General features: G+C 39.5%; 1 protein-coding gene across 6 annotated transcripts in view; it reads left to right on the top strand.

The window, feature by feature from the left end:
- MLLT3 (MLLT3 super elongation complex subunit) overlaps positions 1 to 13,012 on the top strand; it is a 235,518-nt gene extending 222,506 nt beyond the window's left edge. Inside the window, exon 13 of one of the 6 annotated variants that reach the window (XM_038403553.2) lies at positions 10,177 to 13,012. In XM_038403553.2, the coding sequence (XP_038259481.1) occupies positions 10,177 to 10,308 (132 nt within the window). In that variant the 3' untranslated portion in view covers positions 10,309 to 13,012. The remainder of the gene's footprint in view (positions 1 to 10,176) is intronic. The other 5 variants (XM_038403556.2, XM_038403551.2, XM_038403559.2 and 2 more) reach the window with 5 other exon arrangements.
- The last annotated feature ends 6,295 nt before the right edge of the window (positions 13,013 to 19,307 follow it).

Below are 19,307 nucleotides of genomic sequence, written 5' to 3'. Positions count from 1 at the left end.
GTTGCTCTACAAATCTTGTCCCTGAGCTGTGAATGTGCTCCAGCCTGTTAGTACAGGTCCAATGAAAGCTGAATTTATGGAAAGGTTATTCAGGCCAAGACAGCGGTAAAATGTTATTTTGCTGATGTAGCTAGGAGTTGTAAAATATTGGCCACAAAAGGCTTCTGCCATCCAATTAAACTAGAAAAAAGAGCAAGAGTAGTTACCCATTTTCTATGTTAGCAAACTCTCTCTGACACCAGGACTTATTTATAGTAATAACTTCATATAGAAAAATCTTTTAATGCCTTGATTGTTGGTAACAGGACTTTACCTTTAAAGAAACCTTTCATCGGTCCATATTAGAGAGGAGCAGAGGGAGGAAATATGGGAGAGAGAAACCGGAGTCTGTATATGTAGGGTTTTAAAAATGAGGGCAGTTTTGAAGTGGCACCTAGGATGGAATTGAAGGACTACGGAGAAAGATTGGAGAAACACAAGGAAGAGGGTACAAGACGGGAAGCCTCCTGATTCATACTGAGAAAGTAGGGCAATCAGCTAGTTATCTTAGGTGCATGTACACGAACACAAGAAGCCTGGGAAACAAGCAGGAAGAATTGGAAGTCCTGACACAGTCAAGGAACTACGATGTGATTGGAATAACAGAAACGTGGTGCGGCAATTCACATGGCTGGAGCACTGTCATGGATGGATATAAACTGTTCAGGAAGGACAGGTACCGGGAGGAAAGGTGGAGGAGTTGCATTGTATGTAAGAGAGTGGTATGATTGCTCAGAGCTCCAGTTTGAAACTGGAGAAAAGCCTGTTGAGAGTCTTTGGGTTAAGTTTAGAGGCAAGAGCAGCAAGGGTAATGTCGTGGTTTGTGTGTGCTATAGACCACTGGATCAGAAGGATGAAGTAGAGGAAGCTGTCTTCGGACAACTAACAGAAGTTTCCAGGTCACAGGCCGTGGTACTAATGGGGGACTTCAATCACCCTGACATCTGCTGGGAGAACAATACAGCAATGCACAGACAATCCAAGAAGTGTTTGGAGTGTGTTGGGGACAACTTCCTGGAACAAATGCTGAAACAACTGACTAGGGGCCGTGCTCCTCTTGACCTGCTACTTACAAACAGGGAAGAATTGGTAGGGGAAGTAGAAGTGGGTGGCAATCTACGCAGCAGTGACCATGAGATGGTTGAGATCAGGATCCTCACAAAAGGAAGAAAGGAGAGTAGCAAAATACGGACCTTGGACTTCAGAAAAGCAGATTTTGACTCCCTTAGGGAACTGATGGGCAGGATCCCCTGGGAAGTTAATATGAGGGGGGCAGGGAGTCCAGGAGAGCTGTCTGTATTTTAAGAAGCCTTATTGAGGGCGCAGGAACAAACCATCCCAAAGTGCAGAAAGAATAGCAAATATGGCAGGCAACCAGCTTGACTTAACAGTGAGATCTTTGGTGAGCTTAAACTCAAAAAGGAAGCTTGCAAGAAGTGGAAATTTGGACAGATGACTAGGGAGGAGTATAAAAATATTACTTGAGCATGCAGGGGTGTAATCAGGAAGGCCAAGGCACGATTGGAGTTGCAGCTAGCAAGGGATGTGAAGGGTAACAAGAAGGGTTTCTACAGGTATGTTAGCAACAAGAAGGTGGTCAGGGAAAGTGTGGGACCTTTACTGAATGGGAGAGGCACATAGTGACAGATGATGTGGAAAAAGCTGAAGTACTCAATGCTTTTTTTTTTTCCCTCAGTCTTCACAGACATGGTCAGCTCCCAGGCTACTGCACTGGGCAACACAGTATGGGGAGGAGGTGAGCAGCCCTCAGTGGTGAAAGAACAGGTTAAGGACTATTTAGAAAAGCTGGACATGCACAATTCCTTGGGTCCAGATCTAATGCATCCAAGGATGCTGAGGGAGTTGGCTGATGTGAATGCAGAGCCGTTGGCCATTATCTTTGAAAATTCGTGGCGATTGGGGGAGGTCCCAGACAATTGAAAAAAGACAAATATAGTGCCCATATTTTAAAAAGGGAAGAAAGAGAACTTGGGGAACTACAGACTGGTTAGCCTCACTTCAGTCCCTGGCAAAATCATGGAGCAGGTCCTCAAGGAATCCATTTTGAAGCACTTGGAGAAGAGGAAGGTGATCAGGAACAGTCAACATGGATTCACCAAGGGCAAGTCATGCCTGACCAACCTGATTGCCTTCTATGATGAGATAACTGGCTCTGTGGATATGGGGAAAGCGGTGGATGTGATATATTTTGACTTTAGCAAAGCTTTTGATACGTTCTCCCACAGTATTGTTGCCAGCAAGTTAAAAAAGTATGGATTGGATGAATGGACTCTAAGGTGGACAGAAAGCTGGCTAGATTGTTGGCCTCGACGGGTAGTGGTCAACGGCTCAAGGTCTAGTTGGCAGCTGGTATCAAGTGGAGTGCTCCGGGAGTTGGTCCTGGGGCTGGTTTTGTTCAACATCTTCATTAATGATCTGTATGATGGGATGGATTGCACCGTCAGCAAGTTCATGGATGACACTAAGCTGTGGGGAGAGGTAGATATGCTGGAGGGTAGGGATAGAATCCAGAGTGACCTAGACAAATTGGAGGATTGGGCCAAAAGAAACCTGATGAGGTTCAACAAGGACAAGTGCAGAGTCCTGCACTTAGGAAGGAAGAATCCCATGCACAGCTACAGGCTGGGGACCGACTGGCTGAGCAGCAGTTCTGCAGAAAAGGACCTGGGGATTACAGTGGATGAGAAGCTGGATATGAGTCAGCAGTGTGCCCTCATTGCCAAGAAGGCCAACGGCATATTGGACTGTATTAATAGGAGCATTGCCGGCAGATCGAGGGAAGTGATTATTCCCCTGTATTCAGCACTGATGAGGCCACACCTGGAGTATAGTGTCCAGTTTTGGTCCCCCCCACTACAGAAAGGATGTGGACAAATTGGAGAGAGTCCAGGGCAATGAAAATTATTAGGGGGCTGGGGCATATGACTTATGAGGCGAGGCAGAGTGAACTGGGCTTATTTAGTCTGCAAAAGAGAAGAGTGAGGGGGGATTTGATAGCAGCCTTCAATTACCTGAAGGGGGTTTCCAAAGAGGATGAAGCTCAGCTGTTCTCAGTGGTGGCAGATGACAGAACAAGAAGCAATGGTCTCAAGTTGCAGTGGGGTAGGTCTAGGTTGGATATTAAGAAACACTATTTCACTAGGAGGGTGATGAAGTACTGTAATAGGTTACCTAGTGAGGTGGTGGAATCTCTATCCTTAGAGGTTTTTAAGGCCCGGCTTGACAAAGCCCTGGCTGGGATGATTTAGTTGGTGTTGACCCTGCTTTGAGCAGGGGATTAGACTAGATGACCTCCTGAGGTCTCTTCCAACCCTAATCTTCTATGATTCTTTGGGAGGAGGTTATGGTCTCTTTTGGTATACAGGAGAGCAAGCAGCAGTATTCTGCATGTGATAGTCTGAAGAGCAGGGACATAAAGGGTTACAAATCAGAGGAAGAAGAAATGAAAGCATAGATCAGGACTTTAGCGGGGTTAAAGTTGAAGCAGATATTCTTGTAGGCCATGCTGAATATCTGATGAGAGATGCAGAATTGAGGACTATGGAAGAAGGAGGGAAGTTTTTTAGTCTTACTTGTCACCAAGTGTATGCATGGTGATGACAAACAGGAGTTCAGTTGAAGAACAAAGAAAGAAAGATGTAGCTGATTGAGGATGCTGCTCTTGCCCAAGAGAAGCAATTCTCTGAGAGACAATTAGTTGAAGGAAGCTAAGATGAGTCCACAAGTTTGAGGCAGGGAGAGCAGACAAGAGTAGTATTATACGACATTATAGATGTCAGATGATACATATTTGAGTAATATCAATGTAAAAGTGGTAGTTAAGGCTAAAGGTACATACGAATTGGCCAAGAGGGAGAATGTAGATGCAAAAGATCAGATGACCAAGAACTGGGACATGTGGGAAATCTATTTATTAGTATTTGTGTATGGGGGTAGGGGGAGGTGGGAGGGCGTGCTACCAGATAGAAATGGCAACAAAAATCACATTTAAAAAAAAATCTTCCTCATTTTCTATTCTAGGGAATATGTATGATAAATGGAAGGGATTGAGATTTCTTCTAATAATGCAACAGCTTTTATGCAATTAGAAGTGAAACAGCAGCAGATTAAGTTAGCCATTTACCAGTACTCAAGCTTACATCTCGACCAATGGATTCATACTTAGTCACCATGGGTGAAATCCTGACCCCATTGAAGTCACTGGGAATTTTGCCATCAAATTCAAGGGGCCAGGATTTCACCACATGTGTTTAGGCGCAAGGGGACACATCCTCCACTCATGTAAACTGTCGTCATAATTCTGTCAGTCAAGGGCTTTTCCAAAACACTGAGCATCATTGGGTATGTTTACACAGTCCATGGGAGCAAGCCTCCCAGCATGGGTTAACAGACTCAGGCTAGTGGGCCTTGAGGTCTAGAAATAGCTGTTTATACAGCGCTTTCAAGCTGTGGCTCGGCTGGAGCTTGAGCTCTGAAGCCTAGGGATGGGGAGTGATCAATGGAAATAGCAAGTGCTCAGCACCACTGGAAAACAAGCCATTCATGTAGGTATCTAAATACAGATTTAGGTGCTTAATTTCAGGAGGCACCCAAATTTTGAAAATGTGGGCATCTGAGGGAAGCTTACAAATCTGGGAACTATCAAATGGTTTAAAACCCCTCCATACATCGAAAATGGGTTTGTCATTTGCACTCTAGACTCTTCATGCACACATGCTCGTTTTCTTGTTTAAGACAGATAAATTGTTGTGGCATGATGGATGGTGATAAAACTGAGCTGGAGTGACATTGTGTAAACAGAATTGTACATTAAAGCAAAAAAGCAAAGCTCACAAATGGGATATTTTTGGACTTTGCTGCCCGGATACTCAGAGTAAAACATTTTAATGTTGTGTTTCTAACATTATAACTGTCAAGCTTCCTGGCAACTAATCTAAACCTTTATTCTTTTTCTAGTATTTTTGAATAGTATAAGGATGTGTGTGCTAATATTATCAGTCATGAACACTACTCTCGTTGGCAGGCACTCAAGAACGCCAAAATTTTAGAAGCTTTTCATAGAACTGTCAGGGTCTATCCTGATGTATTTTTGTACATCCCTTAAAACTTTTGCGGTTCATTTCACTCTGATTTATCAGATGTCCTTGACACAGTGATATATTTCTTGAGACCAGGATGAGGGATAGGGTTAAAATGTTTATATTACTTAGTCTGGGGTTTAAAAAGCCTGGAGTAGATACTGCTCAATAAAAGAGGTTTTTAATCTCATTTTTTAAAGTGTATTGTGTTTCTTAAAAATGCATCTGACACTCCTAAGTGTTTTTATATTTCAAAATCAAGTGTATTGTTATGGAAGTTAGCCAAGGGTACTGTTCTGGCACAGTATCACAGGGAAACCTGTTAAACAAAATTCTTCTAAGGAGGGTTACCTCTTACCTTCCCCAATGTACATAAACTTGATTACCAGCTAGTTGTTGTATTTGGAGACGATGCATTAGTGATGTGGATTACATTCCTAACTTTACAAAAGGAGGCTGGATTTCTTCCCATGTTCCTGTCACAAGAGAGGACTGAGGACTCTCTCTACAAGAGAGAAGTTTTCACATATCGCAGTTTTTTGCTGTCTGGTATCTAGTATTTTGCTTCATCATTTAAAATTTTGCTCTTAATTTCAGTGCAGGACCTGAGGTGATGGGAAAGGTTGTGGGTGGGTGGGTTGTTAATGATAAAATGGATAGATGAAGTAGAAAGTATTAGATTAAAAATTGCAAAGTGAAAAAACTAAAGCTGAGAGGCACAGCTTTAAATGAAGTGCTGATAAACCAGAATCAATTCCAGGGGCAGTATCTGAACTTGGATTTTCAGTATTCAGAGTCTGGCCTAATTGAAATCCAAACTGAACCTTTTTCCCCATCTCGGGAAAAAGAATTTGTGTAGTTAGAAAAAGCAGTTTTAATTCCGAGTGTCATTCTTCTCTCTCACTTTTATCTTGTTTCCAAATGGTGCAGTCCAGTCCTCCAATTCACAACCCCACTGCACATTATTTCATTTAGCATTAGTGTCGTAAGCCTCTCCCTCTCTGGTACAGGGAGAAAGAACCATTTGTTGAAAGAATAAAAATGGGAGGAGAAATTAAATAAATGTTGTCTTTGGATTATTTTATTTTATTTTTTTTTTAAATAAGTTATTTACATTGCACTACAACTATTGTATTTTTACCAGATTTGTCATTCTAATCTATATTCTATCCATCATTTTTAATCGGAGTGTTTTTCTTCTACTGTTGGAAAAGGAACAACAGTTTAGATAGTGTGCTCAGAAACGAAATAAGGCATCTATAACAGATTGTTTCATATAGGGATGGGTCAGAATCCATTATCTAACTTCATGAAAGCTTGCAGGTTTTAAATACAAGAGCTCTCCTACACTGCAATGAAACACCCGCATATCAGCCCATATCAGCTGACTCAGGCTCCAGGGGCTTGGGCTGCAGGGCTTTACAATTGCAGGATAGCTGTTGAGGCCATATGCCCATCATAATTTTGTGCAAACATATTGTAACACAGCATAGTGTAATGTGCACAGTATGATGCAAAGTTTTAGTGAAACTGATAGATGTTTGTCTGAATAAAATTTAAATGGGCTGTAATTTAAAATTCAGAAAGAGTAACTTAACTAAGTCTCGTACTAAATTGGTAAAATTCAACATCAAATCAAAAGTAGAACTGCATGTGCAGAAAATGTTTGTTACAGCAGTACCCAGAGCTTCTAATCAGGATCATGGCCCCATTGTTCTATGTGGTTTACAAATGCATACAAAAGCAGAGTCCCTTGCCCATAAGAGCTTATAGTCTAAGAAACAATTTAAATAAATATCTCCAGTCTTGACGTATCCAGGATTTAAAGAAATCTCCTTAACAGTTGCCCATATAAAAAAAATTCTACACAAATATCCACATTTTCAAGATAAGCAATGTCTTGAATATTTTTATAGTGTCAAATGTACCAATGGTTTTTTTTTCAAAATAGTTTGTTAAATTCATTAGTCTTGTAAATCGGGGAGCTAAATTCACTTATATACTCTTTGCTTATGCTGTAGGTTCCAAAATCCCCTCACATCTGTAATATTTGACAGTTGCATTTGCAGAGTAGTTAAATGATATTGTGCCAAGAAGTTTCAAGTGCATTTGAAACTCTTGGGGAAATAGACATTTGAACTGAACCTTTTTCTTTCAATATACTAAACAAAGGGGTTATTTTTCCTCTTCCTCAGAAAATGAAATATATGTTTCTGTTTGTTCCTTTTCTGCTTCCTCTCATCCTAAAACTGAGTGTGAAGGCTTTTTTCTATAAAATCCATAAAACACTATTTATTACACTATTGGGTAGCCAAGCACAATCCAGTTGGCCAAGACAGAGTTGTAAGACCTCAGTAATGCTGCTATAGAAATTCATTCTGTAAGAGTGACAATTGTGTGTGTTCTTTTCAAGGAAATTCATAACCACAGTTAATTACCAGTCATCTCACTGTTTAGGAAATGAGTTGTGAGAATTAACTCTAAAGCGGAAGATGAAGTTTCTTTAGACAAATTAGAAGTTTCTTATACTTAGTGACATTGACTTTTAAAAAGATCCAACTCAGAAAAGCTAGGGTTGTAATGTTTGAAGTCAGGGAATGAAAAACAATCTAGTTGAAAAAGGGCTAACTCCTAAACAATGGAACAAATCCTATGCAACAAGGATTTGCTCCATATAACTTGATTCTTGAGCTGGGATAAGGAATTCTCTACCCCAGCTAAATGAGCTGTGTATAGCTTGGGTGTGGCTAAACATGTGGAATGGACATGACAAATGAGCATTTCTAAATTCCCAGACAGATAGAGATGGAAAGAATGTGGAGAGAAGTAGCGGTCCTCTCTGCTCCCTCTGTGACTTTATTCCAGATAATCCATGTGATTGTAGATTCACTGGCATTGCAGCTGCCATGGTACCACATCTCCCTCGGTTTGCCAGCTGAAAGAGGTGCCTTGGGGTTCTGCCTAATGGAAAGCAGGTGCATATGGAGTCTGATTCCATGAGCTATCACTTGCCCCTTCCTCACTGTCAACATTTAACAAATAATGGTATTGCTTTCCTAAGTGTGACTAGGTTGTCTAGATACATGCCATATAGCATATATTTATTCAGAGTTAAATTTTATAGAAAATCAGCTTTCAGCATAACTGCTCTTTCCAGATATAAATGATCGTTTATGCAGGCTATGTCTACACTGGCAATTGAATGACAAAACCTTTGTCTTTCAGAGATGTTTAACCCCCCCCCATACCTGAAAGACAAAAGTTTTGTTGCGACAAGTGCCAGTATGAACAGTGTGCTGTCAGCAGGAGTGCTCTCCTGCCAACAACGCAAACGCCGCTTATTGGGGGTAGAAGGTTTTTTTTTGTTTTTTGTTTTTTGTTTTGGTTTTTTTTTGCCAGGAGAGCCGACAAACAGCGGCTACACTGCACGACTTTTAGCAGCACAGCTATGACGACACAGCCATGTCGCTAAAAGCTGTGTAGTGTAGACGTAACCTTAGTGTGAAATGAACTAGCTCACGTATGTCCTTCACCATTCCTGGCAGGGCCCTACCACCCCTTTTCTGGCTGGACATGTCTGAACACTAGGTAATCTGACGAATATGTTGCATCACCAGCTAAAGGAGTTTCCCCTTTTCTTCCTGAGTAGATTAGTTTGTGGTTTAACTTTAAACACCTGTTTTGCTTTAAAATATATCGTACTTGATGTAGAGTTGTTAATCCAAAAGATGTAGTAGATATTCCTGGAATTAACAATTGATGCAAGATCTGTTGAGATTTCCACTGTAACTGAACTTGTGTTTTTGTGAAGTTTTGTTTTAAACTGGTAACTATTTTGTAAGGATTGTTCCCCTCCTCCAAGAGTTTACGGGATCCCAACAGTCATCAAAGGCCAAATATTACATAACAAGCTTGATAACATTATCAAAGTGTCCAGTAAACCAGATCACGTATGGGAAAACAGACACCAAACATGCATAAGACATTTTATAAACAGATCTATTATTATTTTTTATTTGGTGCCCCTAGGTGGACATGGGCTCCATTATGCTAGGTGCTGTTCAAACACATAAAAAGACTCTCTGTCCCAAACCGTTTACAATCTACTATTAGTTGATTTAAATATACACAGATATATAATTAGCTTTAATGTAAGTATATTTATTGCAGTAGTTTACGACAGTGCTGCTTTCCTTCTCTTTTACCATTTTGTCTTAGCCTGTGGTACTCAATTTCTGTCTTGTAAAACCCTTTGACCTTGTTTTCCTCTTTAAAGGTAAACATATTACAAATGTTTGTACTTGCAAAAGGTTTAATACCAATCATGATCTGAATAACAGAATTCCTAGCTATGAGCCAGATAAATGCACTGGCCAAAAATTTTACCTCCATGCTTCCCAAAGACTTTTTAAAATAATTAGTTAGCAATTTGTGAAAGGATTTTAAGATTTAAAAATAAAACCTCTTTGCAGTGCTAATAATTATTGTTAGGTGTTAATTCCAGCTGGAAATTAGCTGAAGCTGGAGTTTGACCTTAGTTTTGGATACCCTTATTTGTTAGGTTTCAGAGTAGCAGCCGTGTTAGTCTGTATTCGCAAAAAGAAAAGGAGTACTTGTGGCACCTTAGAGACTAACAAATTTATTAGAGCATAAGCTTTCGTGAGCTACAGCTCAGAAGTGAGCTGTAGCTCACGAAAGCTTATGCTCTAATAAATTTGTTAGTCTCTAAGGTGCCACAAGTACTCCTTTTCTTTTTTCCTTATTTGTTATGTTCTCGGGGAACAAACAGGTGTAGTTTGAATTAAGATTCTGTTTTGTCAAAACTACTGGAACTTCAGGGGAGGGATGGAAGGGGAATTTAACATAAAAGGTTCTGATTTTGTTCCATTTGTTATTTTGCAATTGTGGTCTTGTGGACTTGTTCGTATTCATTACACAGTAATACTTTAGTAGGAGCATTCAATTGTGCAATACATCCTAAAAATATAAAATGGATGGAATTTTCACCTAAATATTCTTTTTCTCTTTCTCCTCCCAGATCGTAAACCTTATAGAAGAAACTGGACACTTTCATATCACAAACACAACCTTTGACTTTGACCTTTGCTCACTGGACAAAACCACAGTCCGTAAACTACAGAGTTACCTGGAAACATCTGGAACATCCTGAGGATACAGCATCTGGCTGCATCAAAAACTGTTTTTTAAATAAAACATTCAAAGTGATGCAACCAAAAGGGAAAAAAAAACAGCCCTCTTCAGCTTTATTTTTCTTTAAAGCCAGTCATCATCTCTTGATAAAGGAGAGGAAAAGTGACAAGACTCAGAGGATCGCTCTTCTCACCAAGGAAATGTTCTGGAAGAGTTAGCCTGGATAGCCTTGAAAAAAAACCACACAAAAAAAACCACAAAAAAACTTGTTCTTAATGAATGTGTATGGTATCATGTATCTCTCTGTGGTGTTCCAGTCCACAAGACGAATGCATGTTCAACACACTGCCTTATTACATAACTGATCTATTTATTATTGCATACATATATTCTAAAGTCATTGAGGGAATGACACTACCAGATGTTACAAGTACTCGGTTTCCATGTATGCTCCTTTGATGCAGCACCATCACAAGCCTAGTTACCTTACTCATGTTAAAATGCCACTTATTGCTGACTTTCTCTAGTCACTTAAAACACTATAGTCTTGTTTCCACTTTTGCAGTTCCAGGAAACAAGGTACGAAGTGGGGGACCAAAAAGTGGCCCTAATATTTGTCTCCAGTCTGCCACAGTGGGTTGGACCACAGGTCCTTGGTTCTATCCATTTATTGATCTTAGACCATGGTAAAAAATGCACCAAATAGGATCCTATGACTTGCTGTCTAGCCTTAGTCAATAAACCAGTAGGACTTGTAACAAAAAAGTGTTACTGTGTACTGTCCTGAATCCAGCATTGTTTGTCATCAACATTCTTGTGTCTGTTTTAATGTTATAATATTAGATATATATAAAAGTGAAGGTGTTCTACAGGATCACCATAAAAGGAAGAATACTGGTCCTGTGTTCTAAGGAAATGTTGTAGAAAATTCTTAATTTGGAGCTATTTATTACTGCGAGTTTCAATACTCTTCTGCTGCCAGTATGTGACATACCTTTACCATAAAAACTGTTGGCATAGTAATTTTGTTTGTTCATACAGTACATGGTCTGCTTAGACTTTTTTTTACATCTGATAAATTAAAATCCTTTCTTTGAAAAAATATCTTCGTTGTTATACAGTGACATGTTGGAATATATATATATATATATATATATATATATATATATATATATATATATATATATAAAAAATGTGTGTTTATAGGTTCTAAATTTCAGTACCTGTTGAGTAATCTGCTTGCGTTTCCAGAAGGATTTCTTGTCTGTGAAAACAAATGTTCTTCCATGTACACTTCCTTAAAATGAGGACTATTTCACATACCTGTGCAATTCAGAGAATTTACAAATAGTTTGAAATCAATGCTCTGTGATCTCATTATGATGATTTAATTATGAAACAGTCACCTCTTTATGGGAAATTAAACTCTTGATCCTGATGAAAAGAGAACGCAATTAAGAAATACTTCTGGATCCAAAGGTTTGTTCAGCCTTAAGAAAACGTGTTTGCAGAGTGGCCAGTATATTTCCCATGTATGCTTACATGCCAGATGTAGTATATTCATACACAGTTGAACAACGGTAGTATCTGTATGTTTTATTGTTTCATGTACATGGTTTTGTGCAGTACAGTGAAACTAGATTCCTGCTGGGGTTATTTCTTCATATTCAAATGGGAATTATTAACACTGTTTCTTTAAGTCCAAAGAAAGTCGTATATTTTATTTTGGGTTTTTTTCAGTTTTTTAAATTTAAAATGTTGTTTAACCATACTCCCATGGAAAGTCTCTTTCAGGCTTCCAAAAGAACAAGTGTACTTTTTTCAGTAATGTTATGACTCTTATTGATGATTGGCATGAAACATACTTGAAGCATTATGTTGTTAAGTCCACATCTCAATGTGCAATTGTTGGGGAAAACGTCTTTAAAAATCATTTTGACATTGGGAGGATGAAGATGGGAGGGTGGGGGAGGCATGTTGGGGGGGATGTTAATATTTGTCAGCATTTTATATGAAAACGTTTTGAACTCTAAAAGCAATCTTTAAAAAAGTCTTTGAACTAATAGTGCACATTCAACTTACTACCTTTTTAGTTAAATCTGATACATGTGGAGTCTGGTCCATTTTGACTTTTCTAACTAAATTTTGTGGTAAAAACTCTTGAGCTTCAGGAGGGGAAGGGAACCCAAGATTTCTTCTAGCATGAATTGAATATCCTGCTGTTTTAAATAACTGATGAAATAAGTCATGTTACCCATAAAAATACTAGCCAACTTCTATTGTACATATGAATGGGGGTGGAAGGGTAGGGAAGCCCATATAAAATGGAGACTATTGCAATAACGATATAACTTTACCTCTGAATTTCATATAAATCCTTTATCATCCTTAAATAAAATTAGTGCTCTACTTTGATAAGATTGGGAAATAAACAGATTGCAGCTGCATTTTGTGAGTGTTAACTGTAAAGTGAGTTTTCCACAAAATTCTGATAGAATAAGAGTCACTAAGCATTGATCTCTTTAAAAAAAACGGTTTTACATTAGCTATTTTCATCCAATTTTGTATGCAGAAACAAAATAAATCCTTTTTCAAATAATTTTGAATAGTCATATTTCTCTTAAAAGAAAAATCATAATAACCCTAACTAAATCGACCACGTTTATGAGCATTGATCTTTGGGACCAGTTTTCACATATGCTCTACCTTACAACCACTACATTAGCTTTAAAGTGCAAGAGAATAAAAGGTTTGGGATTTCATTTAGTGCCGACCTATTTTAAAAAAAAAATAACTGAATGAATGAATTTGAATAATGGATTAAGTTGACCAGATAGAGGTTAGCAGTAAGCAATATTTTAAAACCCTCTTTTGCAGGACTAGTTGAACACTGTTGTTAGAGAGAAACAATTGTATATCATAGAAAGCACAACTTTTATTCTTAAAGATTTATTTGGGCATAAGCTTTCATGGGTAAAAATCCACTTCTTCAGATGCATGAAAGCATGGCTGCATGCATCTGAAGAAGTGGGTTTTTTAACCCACGAAAGCTTATGCCCAAATAAATGTTTGTCTATAAGGTGCCACCAAACTCCTCATTGTTTTGAGGGATACGGACTAACGCTAAATTTAAAAAGGTGTCTTAATCCACCTTAACACAAGAGGAAACTTCTTAAAAAATAGACCTGTATTTGGTGCCACAAGCCGTGGTAAAGAGGTTGAGCAAAAAATAAGTAAAATTAATTGAGAATTTGAGCATAAAAGGTAAAGCATGAAATAACTAAATTTGTGCTGTATCGGTAACAGTCTTTGACGTGTAAGAGGTGTTTTAGTTATTTCTATCTGTGAATTTGTCCCTTTTGATTAATTTAGGTAAAATCTATAAATTCAAAAGTAAAGCAAACATAGTACTTGTGGTTGGAGAGATCCAACATATTTTATTAAGACTTCATAAGAGAAAAGATACGTAGGACTGATTTTAGTTTTCATAATGAAATTAAGTATGTGACAGTCTATTTCAGGTCAGTGAAAAGTGTAATTATTATCTGGATTTCTTAGAAGCTACATTAGTGTTCTGACCTCTTGAAATACCTCATAAATTTCAAACACTGTTACTTGGAGCTTGCAGAGCTGATGGGAAAGTAGTTAGAGGTCTATAGAGAAACTTGTCCTTTTTTGTTGTCATGTGCGTTATCTCATCCAAGCAGTGTCTGGAATAGAATGTTTGATTTGCTCTCATGTTATACTTCTTTGTTCCATCTGGATTACTTTTCTATTTTCCCTCGCTTGCATTTTAATTGTGTGTACCATATCTTTCGGCAGGCTCGTATTTCAATCTGTATTTTTGTGTGTGCGTATTGGTCCATTGACTTCCACAGCTTGATGCTAAGCTGGAGTCCATTTAGACTCCACTTAAAATCATGGTATTTACTCAGTCACTTGTGGCTGCTCCATCCAGTCTGTGGTTAGGGGACATTGAGAGAGTGGATTTTAAATCAGAAGGACAAAGGTGCTACTGTCTAAAGTGTAAACATGTATTTTGGCACTCCTACTACAATAAACTGAAATAGAGGTTTATGATGGAAATGCTGACAGGCCCTTAACCATGGCAAGAGCTACCAGGCACTATAAAAATAAATAATGTAAAACTTATCCTAAAGATTAACAAGTACAAGACAGATGTTTTTCTGAACCTCAACAGTTTCCCTAATTGTTAAACATTATATATTGTACTTCATGAAGGTTCTTACTCTGTTTTAATAATAATTCCTTAGCACAGACTGTTCATGGGTGCCCATTTCTCAGTGCTGGATAGTGTACCTGGAAAATTTACTCTTGGGCATGAAAGGATTAAGAAATTCTAGTGGATGATGGGACTACAACTCCTATTTCTGAAGTGTTTTTGTGTGTGCATGTGACTTAACCAGTGCATTAGTGCAGTTAGAACAAGTAAGTTTACAAGGCTGGCCTTGTGAGTGAGAGAGCAGACAAATTTACATCAAAGTACAATTATGCAAGGGCCCTGCATTTACTTGAGCAGCAAGAAGTGCCAGAGTGACTAGACAGGAAGAAGAAATGTTACCACAATGAGAACAATACCCTTTCAGTTTTGATTCAAAAAAAAAAATTAGGTTGCTGAATATAATTCCTTGCATTAATGGAGAGAATACTGTTTGCTGATCAGCACTTAGATCTTGTTTAAGATAGCAGGACACAATATTCAGGGTGGAGGCCCTTCAATGTATTATTCGTATAACTGGGTTGTTGTTGACCCCAAGGATCTACAAACATCTGAGTTATCATGAAATGGATCTCAGACACTGATATCTGATTAATATTCATGGTGAGTATTGTATCTAATCTATTTGCTCTTTCTACATCAGGCTGATTCATTCTGCCATAAAGCAGTACCTTTGCTTTTTTTATTTTCCAGCATGAAGACTGAGCAAAGCGAAATGTTCATCTGTGAATGCAACAGGAGATGCATTTTCATCACGATGGGGATACTTCTAGCTGGAAATCTCCCACTCTTTGATGTCACTTCAAATGGGCCATGCATTTTCCTATGTTCCATCACCCAACCTGTGCTGTAAAGCTGGTCCTTCCATTAATACACTTTGCCCTCATCTCTTATAAGAATATGGCATAAATGATCATCTTTCATCATTACTGCTGGATGCAAACAGAATTCAAGGTCTGTGTCCAGTTCAGGAAATTGTAGGCTTGTTAAATTGTCAATTACAGGTTTCTGTTAAGATCTAGGAGTAAAGCTAATGTACACCAAAGGGGAAAGAAAGATGTATTAAAAACATATTTTCCTCACAATTTCTCCCCTTAAACAATTTCCAAAAGTTTCTAAATATTAGAAAAGGGAATACACAAAAATAAGAAAAGAAATGAAAGGTTTGAAAAGATAAAACAAATGAGTTGTACTAAAAGCCTGGCTGTGCAAGTAATAAGGTCGTAATGGTGATATTGATTTCAGAGCAGGGCAGACATTCCTATCACATGTGGTTTGTGTATCTGTGTCTGAGTGGGTGGTCTAGAAAAAAGTGCTAAATACAGCAAGATGGCTTAGTTTTTGAGCTGTGGAGGGAGACCTTCATGGCATGCTCAGCCAGTGTCATCCAAGGCTCTCCAGGATAAAGCAGTTTTCCGTTGGCTTTGTTTTCAGAGGTTAAGCCGTAACTTTCCTTATTCATTTAAATATTTGAGTCTCTATTCTGTACAATATCAATGACATGGCAGGGGTTTTAGTGTTGGTTGGTTTTTTGGGTGGGTAGTTTAGGGTGGGGACTAATAACCTGTAATGTAGTAATTTTTTCTATTTATTCTGTCTGATTCATTTTCTAAGTATTTTGAGTCTGTAGTGGCTCCTGTTAAAGTTGTGTTACTTTAAGTGCAGCATGGGAAAAAAACTATTTTCGTTACAGGATCACACTTTATTAGCACAATCCATTAACAAAAGCTGAATTACAATTAAACTACTTTGTAAGTATATATGATACCAGTGTGAATACCACACCAAATGCCAGTCTGCAGTGACAAGCCCAGCCTGATGATTTATAGAGCCCTCTGCAGAATATCAGAAGTGAGGACTCCTGGATACGCTTACATATTATCTAGATGTTCTTTTTAGTAGGATATGTCATCAAAATGTGTCTTTGGTGCACAGGTTGAACTCTTTTGTAAAGTAGAAGGTTGGTCTTGTGCTTGAGGCACTGGATTGCTACTCATGAGATCTAGATCAGTGGTTCTCAAACTTTTGTATTGGTGACCCCTTTCAAACAGCAAGCCTATGAGTGTGACCTCCCTTATAAATTAAAAACCCTTTTTAATATATATATATATATATTTCACACTATAAATGATGGATGTGAAATGGGGTTTGGGGTGGAGGCTGACAACTTGTGACCCCACCCCCCAAGTAATAACCTTGCAACCCCTTGAGGGGTCATGACCCCCAGTTTGAAAACCCCTGATCTAGATTCGAGTGATTCTCTGCGCGGATTCCACTCTTGGTGCCCATGTGCATGACATTGGAGTCTTTTGAATAACATGTCTGCAGGGAGCTAGGTCTGCCCCAACCACCCTCTCGGTGTCAAGGATATAAGGGTCACAACCCACACTTAGTTCCCTTTTCCCATGCATCGTTGCAGGACTGAACCTGGTAGCGTCCTTTCTCCCAGCAAGTTAGCTGATATGCTTCTATAGTTAAGATTCGTTATTGTTAATAGTTAATGTCTTAGTTAGATGCATTTTCTTTGCCCATTACCACATGGAAAGTAATTGTCTGAACTTACTCAATTAGTGATACGTTTTTGCTTCTCCACGTACAAACCTCATCACCCCCTCCCATCATACAAGAACTTTCAATGGCAAACCCTAAATCACTAGGGTTCAAGATCTGCCCCTCTTGAATGCCGTAGATGGTAAATAATAGCCTCACTTGATGCCTGCTGTGATTGGGGAGGAGCAGCATTCAATTTGCAACTCTTTTTCTCCAAAAGGAGTCAAAAAGCAAGGGAGGCAGAATTTAAGCTGTTTCTCCTGGAGATGGCCATGCAACTCTTATCGGCCCTTGCCAAGCCCTCCAAGATGCTCCAGGTATCAGGCCCATTCCACATATCAAGTGCTCCGGTGAGCTAAGACACCTCACTGAGCTCCCAGGTGACATCTCACAAGCCTCACTCATCACCCATCTCAGTGATGTCCTCAGAAAGGGGTCACAAAAGGAACACTTCTGTACTCCAAGGACCCAGGGATGGAAAGGTTCCCCTAAACTTCACTCTTCTAAAAGCCTGAAGATGGAGTTTCACCATAGTGTCCTGCACCAAAACCCAAACCAGCACTGATTGGGTGTCTCACACCAAGGACCGTGTGGTCTCTGGTATCAACAGTAAGACACGAAAGCCATTGGCACAGAGTTTCTTGGCACCCTCCACCTCTGCATTAGGAGTTTTGATACCAACTACCTCAGTAGCAAGAACCAGCACTTTGATACTCAACCGCCTCCTTGGTACTGGACAAGACTGCACTCCAAGGTAGTTTGAAGGCTCATAATATTGGCCACCCATGCATTACATGGAGTCCAGAGACCTTTCACTGGGGCCAATACTGTCCTCACCTCTCACTGAGGCACTATGGAAGGTCATTATCAAACCACCTGCAGCACTGATGCCACAGCAATGCAGGCCTGACAGAACTGCCCCTGTGCTGGAAGAAATGTATTCATTTTCCTCCTCCGAAGGACAAAGCAGTTTCCTTCCTGGAATGTGCCACTTCACCCCCATAGGTGGGAGTGTGGCAAAGAGTCAAGGAATGAATCCTTGAGGGATACCAGAAGACCACCAAGGAATCCCCCACATAGTACTCAGCTATATGTTTTGTCTCCACACTACCCCTATCAGCTGTGACTGTACTGATCCCACTGGGGGGTGGATCCATATGTAAGGAAACCTACATCTTTGGCAGCATCTCTAGTCAGATTCCCACCCAAGACAGAGCTTCATCCATCTCAATCTCTGTCTTGTCCCAATCTCAAGTTTTGGAGGAATACAATGGTTACTATCACTCTTCTGATCAACAGCATCATCTACCTTTCTCACAAGTGCTTACGTACAACACCACAGTAATGCATTACACCAACAGGCACACAGGAGAGCCAGGTCCTCCCCACTCTGCCAGAAAGCCATCTCTGGGATTAGTGTATCTGTTAACAGATCACGTTGGTGGCCCTTCCTCTTCCTGCAATGCAGAATACTTGGTGGACCAGCTCAGCAAAGACTTAATTGAGACTCCACGGATGATCCCTCAAGACCACATTCTTTCACAGCATCTTTCACAGATGTGGATTTCCACAAGTGGACCTGTTTGTGACATGCCACGGCAACTGCCAGAGCTTTTGTTCCAAAGGAGACATGAACCCAAGCTTTAACAGATGCCTTTTTCTTTCTGTGGACTCCAGTTCTGATGATTGCCTTTCATGTGATACCTAGTGTGCTGAGGAAACTGAAGGAAGGCATTGACTGCATCATCTTTGGGGCAGACATTTACCTACAAAGCAGAAAAACATTTGAGTAGACTGACGTACAAGGCCAAATGGAAGAGGTTTTCTGTCCGGGCAGTCCAATAACTCCTCTCACCATTGACAGCTCCAGTTTTTGCAATATTGGACTATTTACTTTCCCTGAAGCAATCAGGATTGTCCCTAAAATCAATGAGCTTCTAGCAGTAATCTCTGCTAATCATCCTTCCATCCAAGGCCATTCAGTCTGTTCACGTCTCAGGGTGGAGGATAGAGTCATTGCAAGACTTCATCCAAAGTTTCTATCCAAAGTAGTCTCCAATATTCACAATCAGTCACTTCACCTCCTAGTTTTCTTCCCTAATCCACATTTTATCCTGGCTGAAATAAAACTTCACATTCAACGTATCATGAGAGCATTGTCTTTTTTAACTTTTTTAACTAGGACCAAGCCATTCAGGTGAAACCTTTGTGACAATTTGGCTAAGATC

This window comes from Dermochelys coriacea, chromosome 5 (assembly GCF_009764565.3).
Source record: "Dermochelys coriacea isolate rDerCor1 chromosome 5, rDerCor1.pri.v4, whole genome shotgun sequence".
In the NCBI taxonomy this organism is placed as follows: Eukaryota; Metazoa; Chordata; order Testudines; family Dermochelyidae; genus Dermochelys; species Dermochelys coriacea.
The sequence above is the reverse complement of the archived record's forward strand: the minus strand, read 5'-3'. Positions and strand labels throughout refer to the sequence as shown.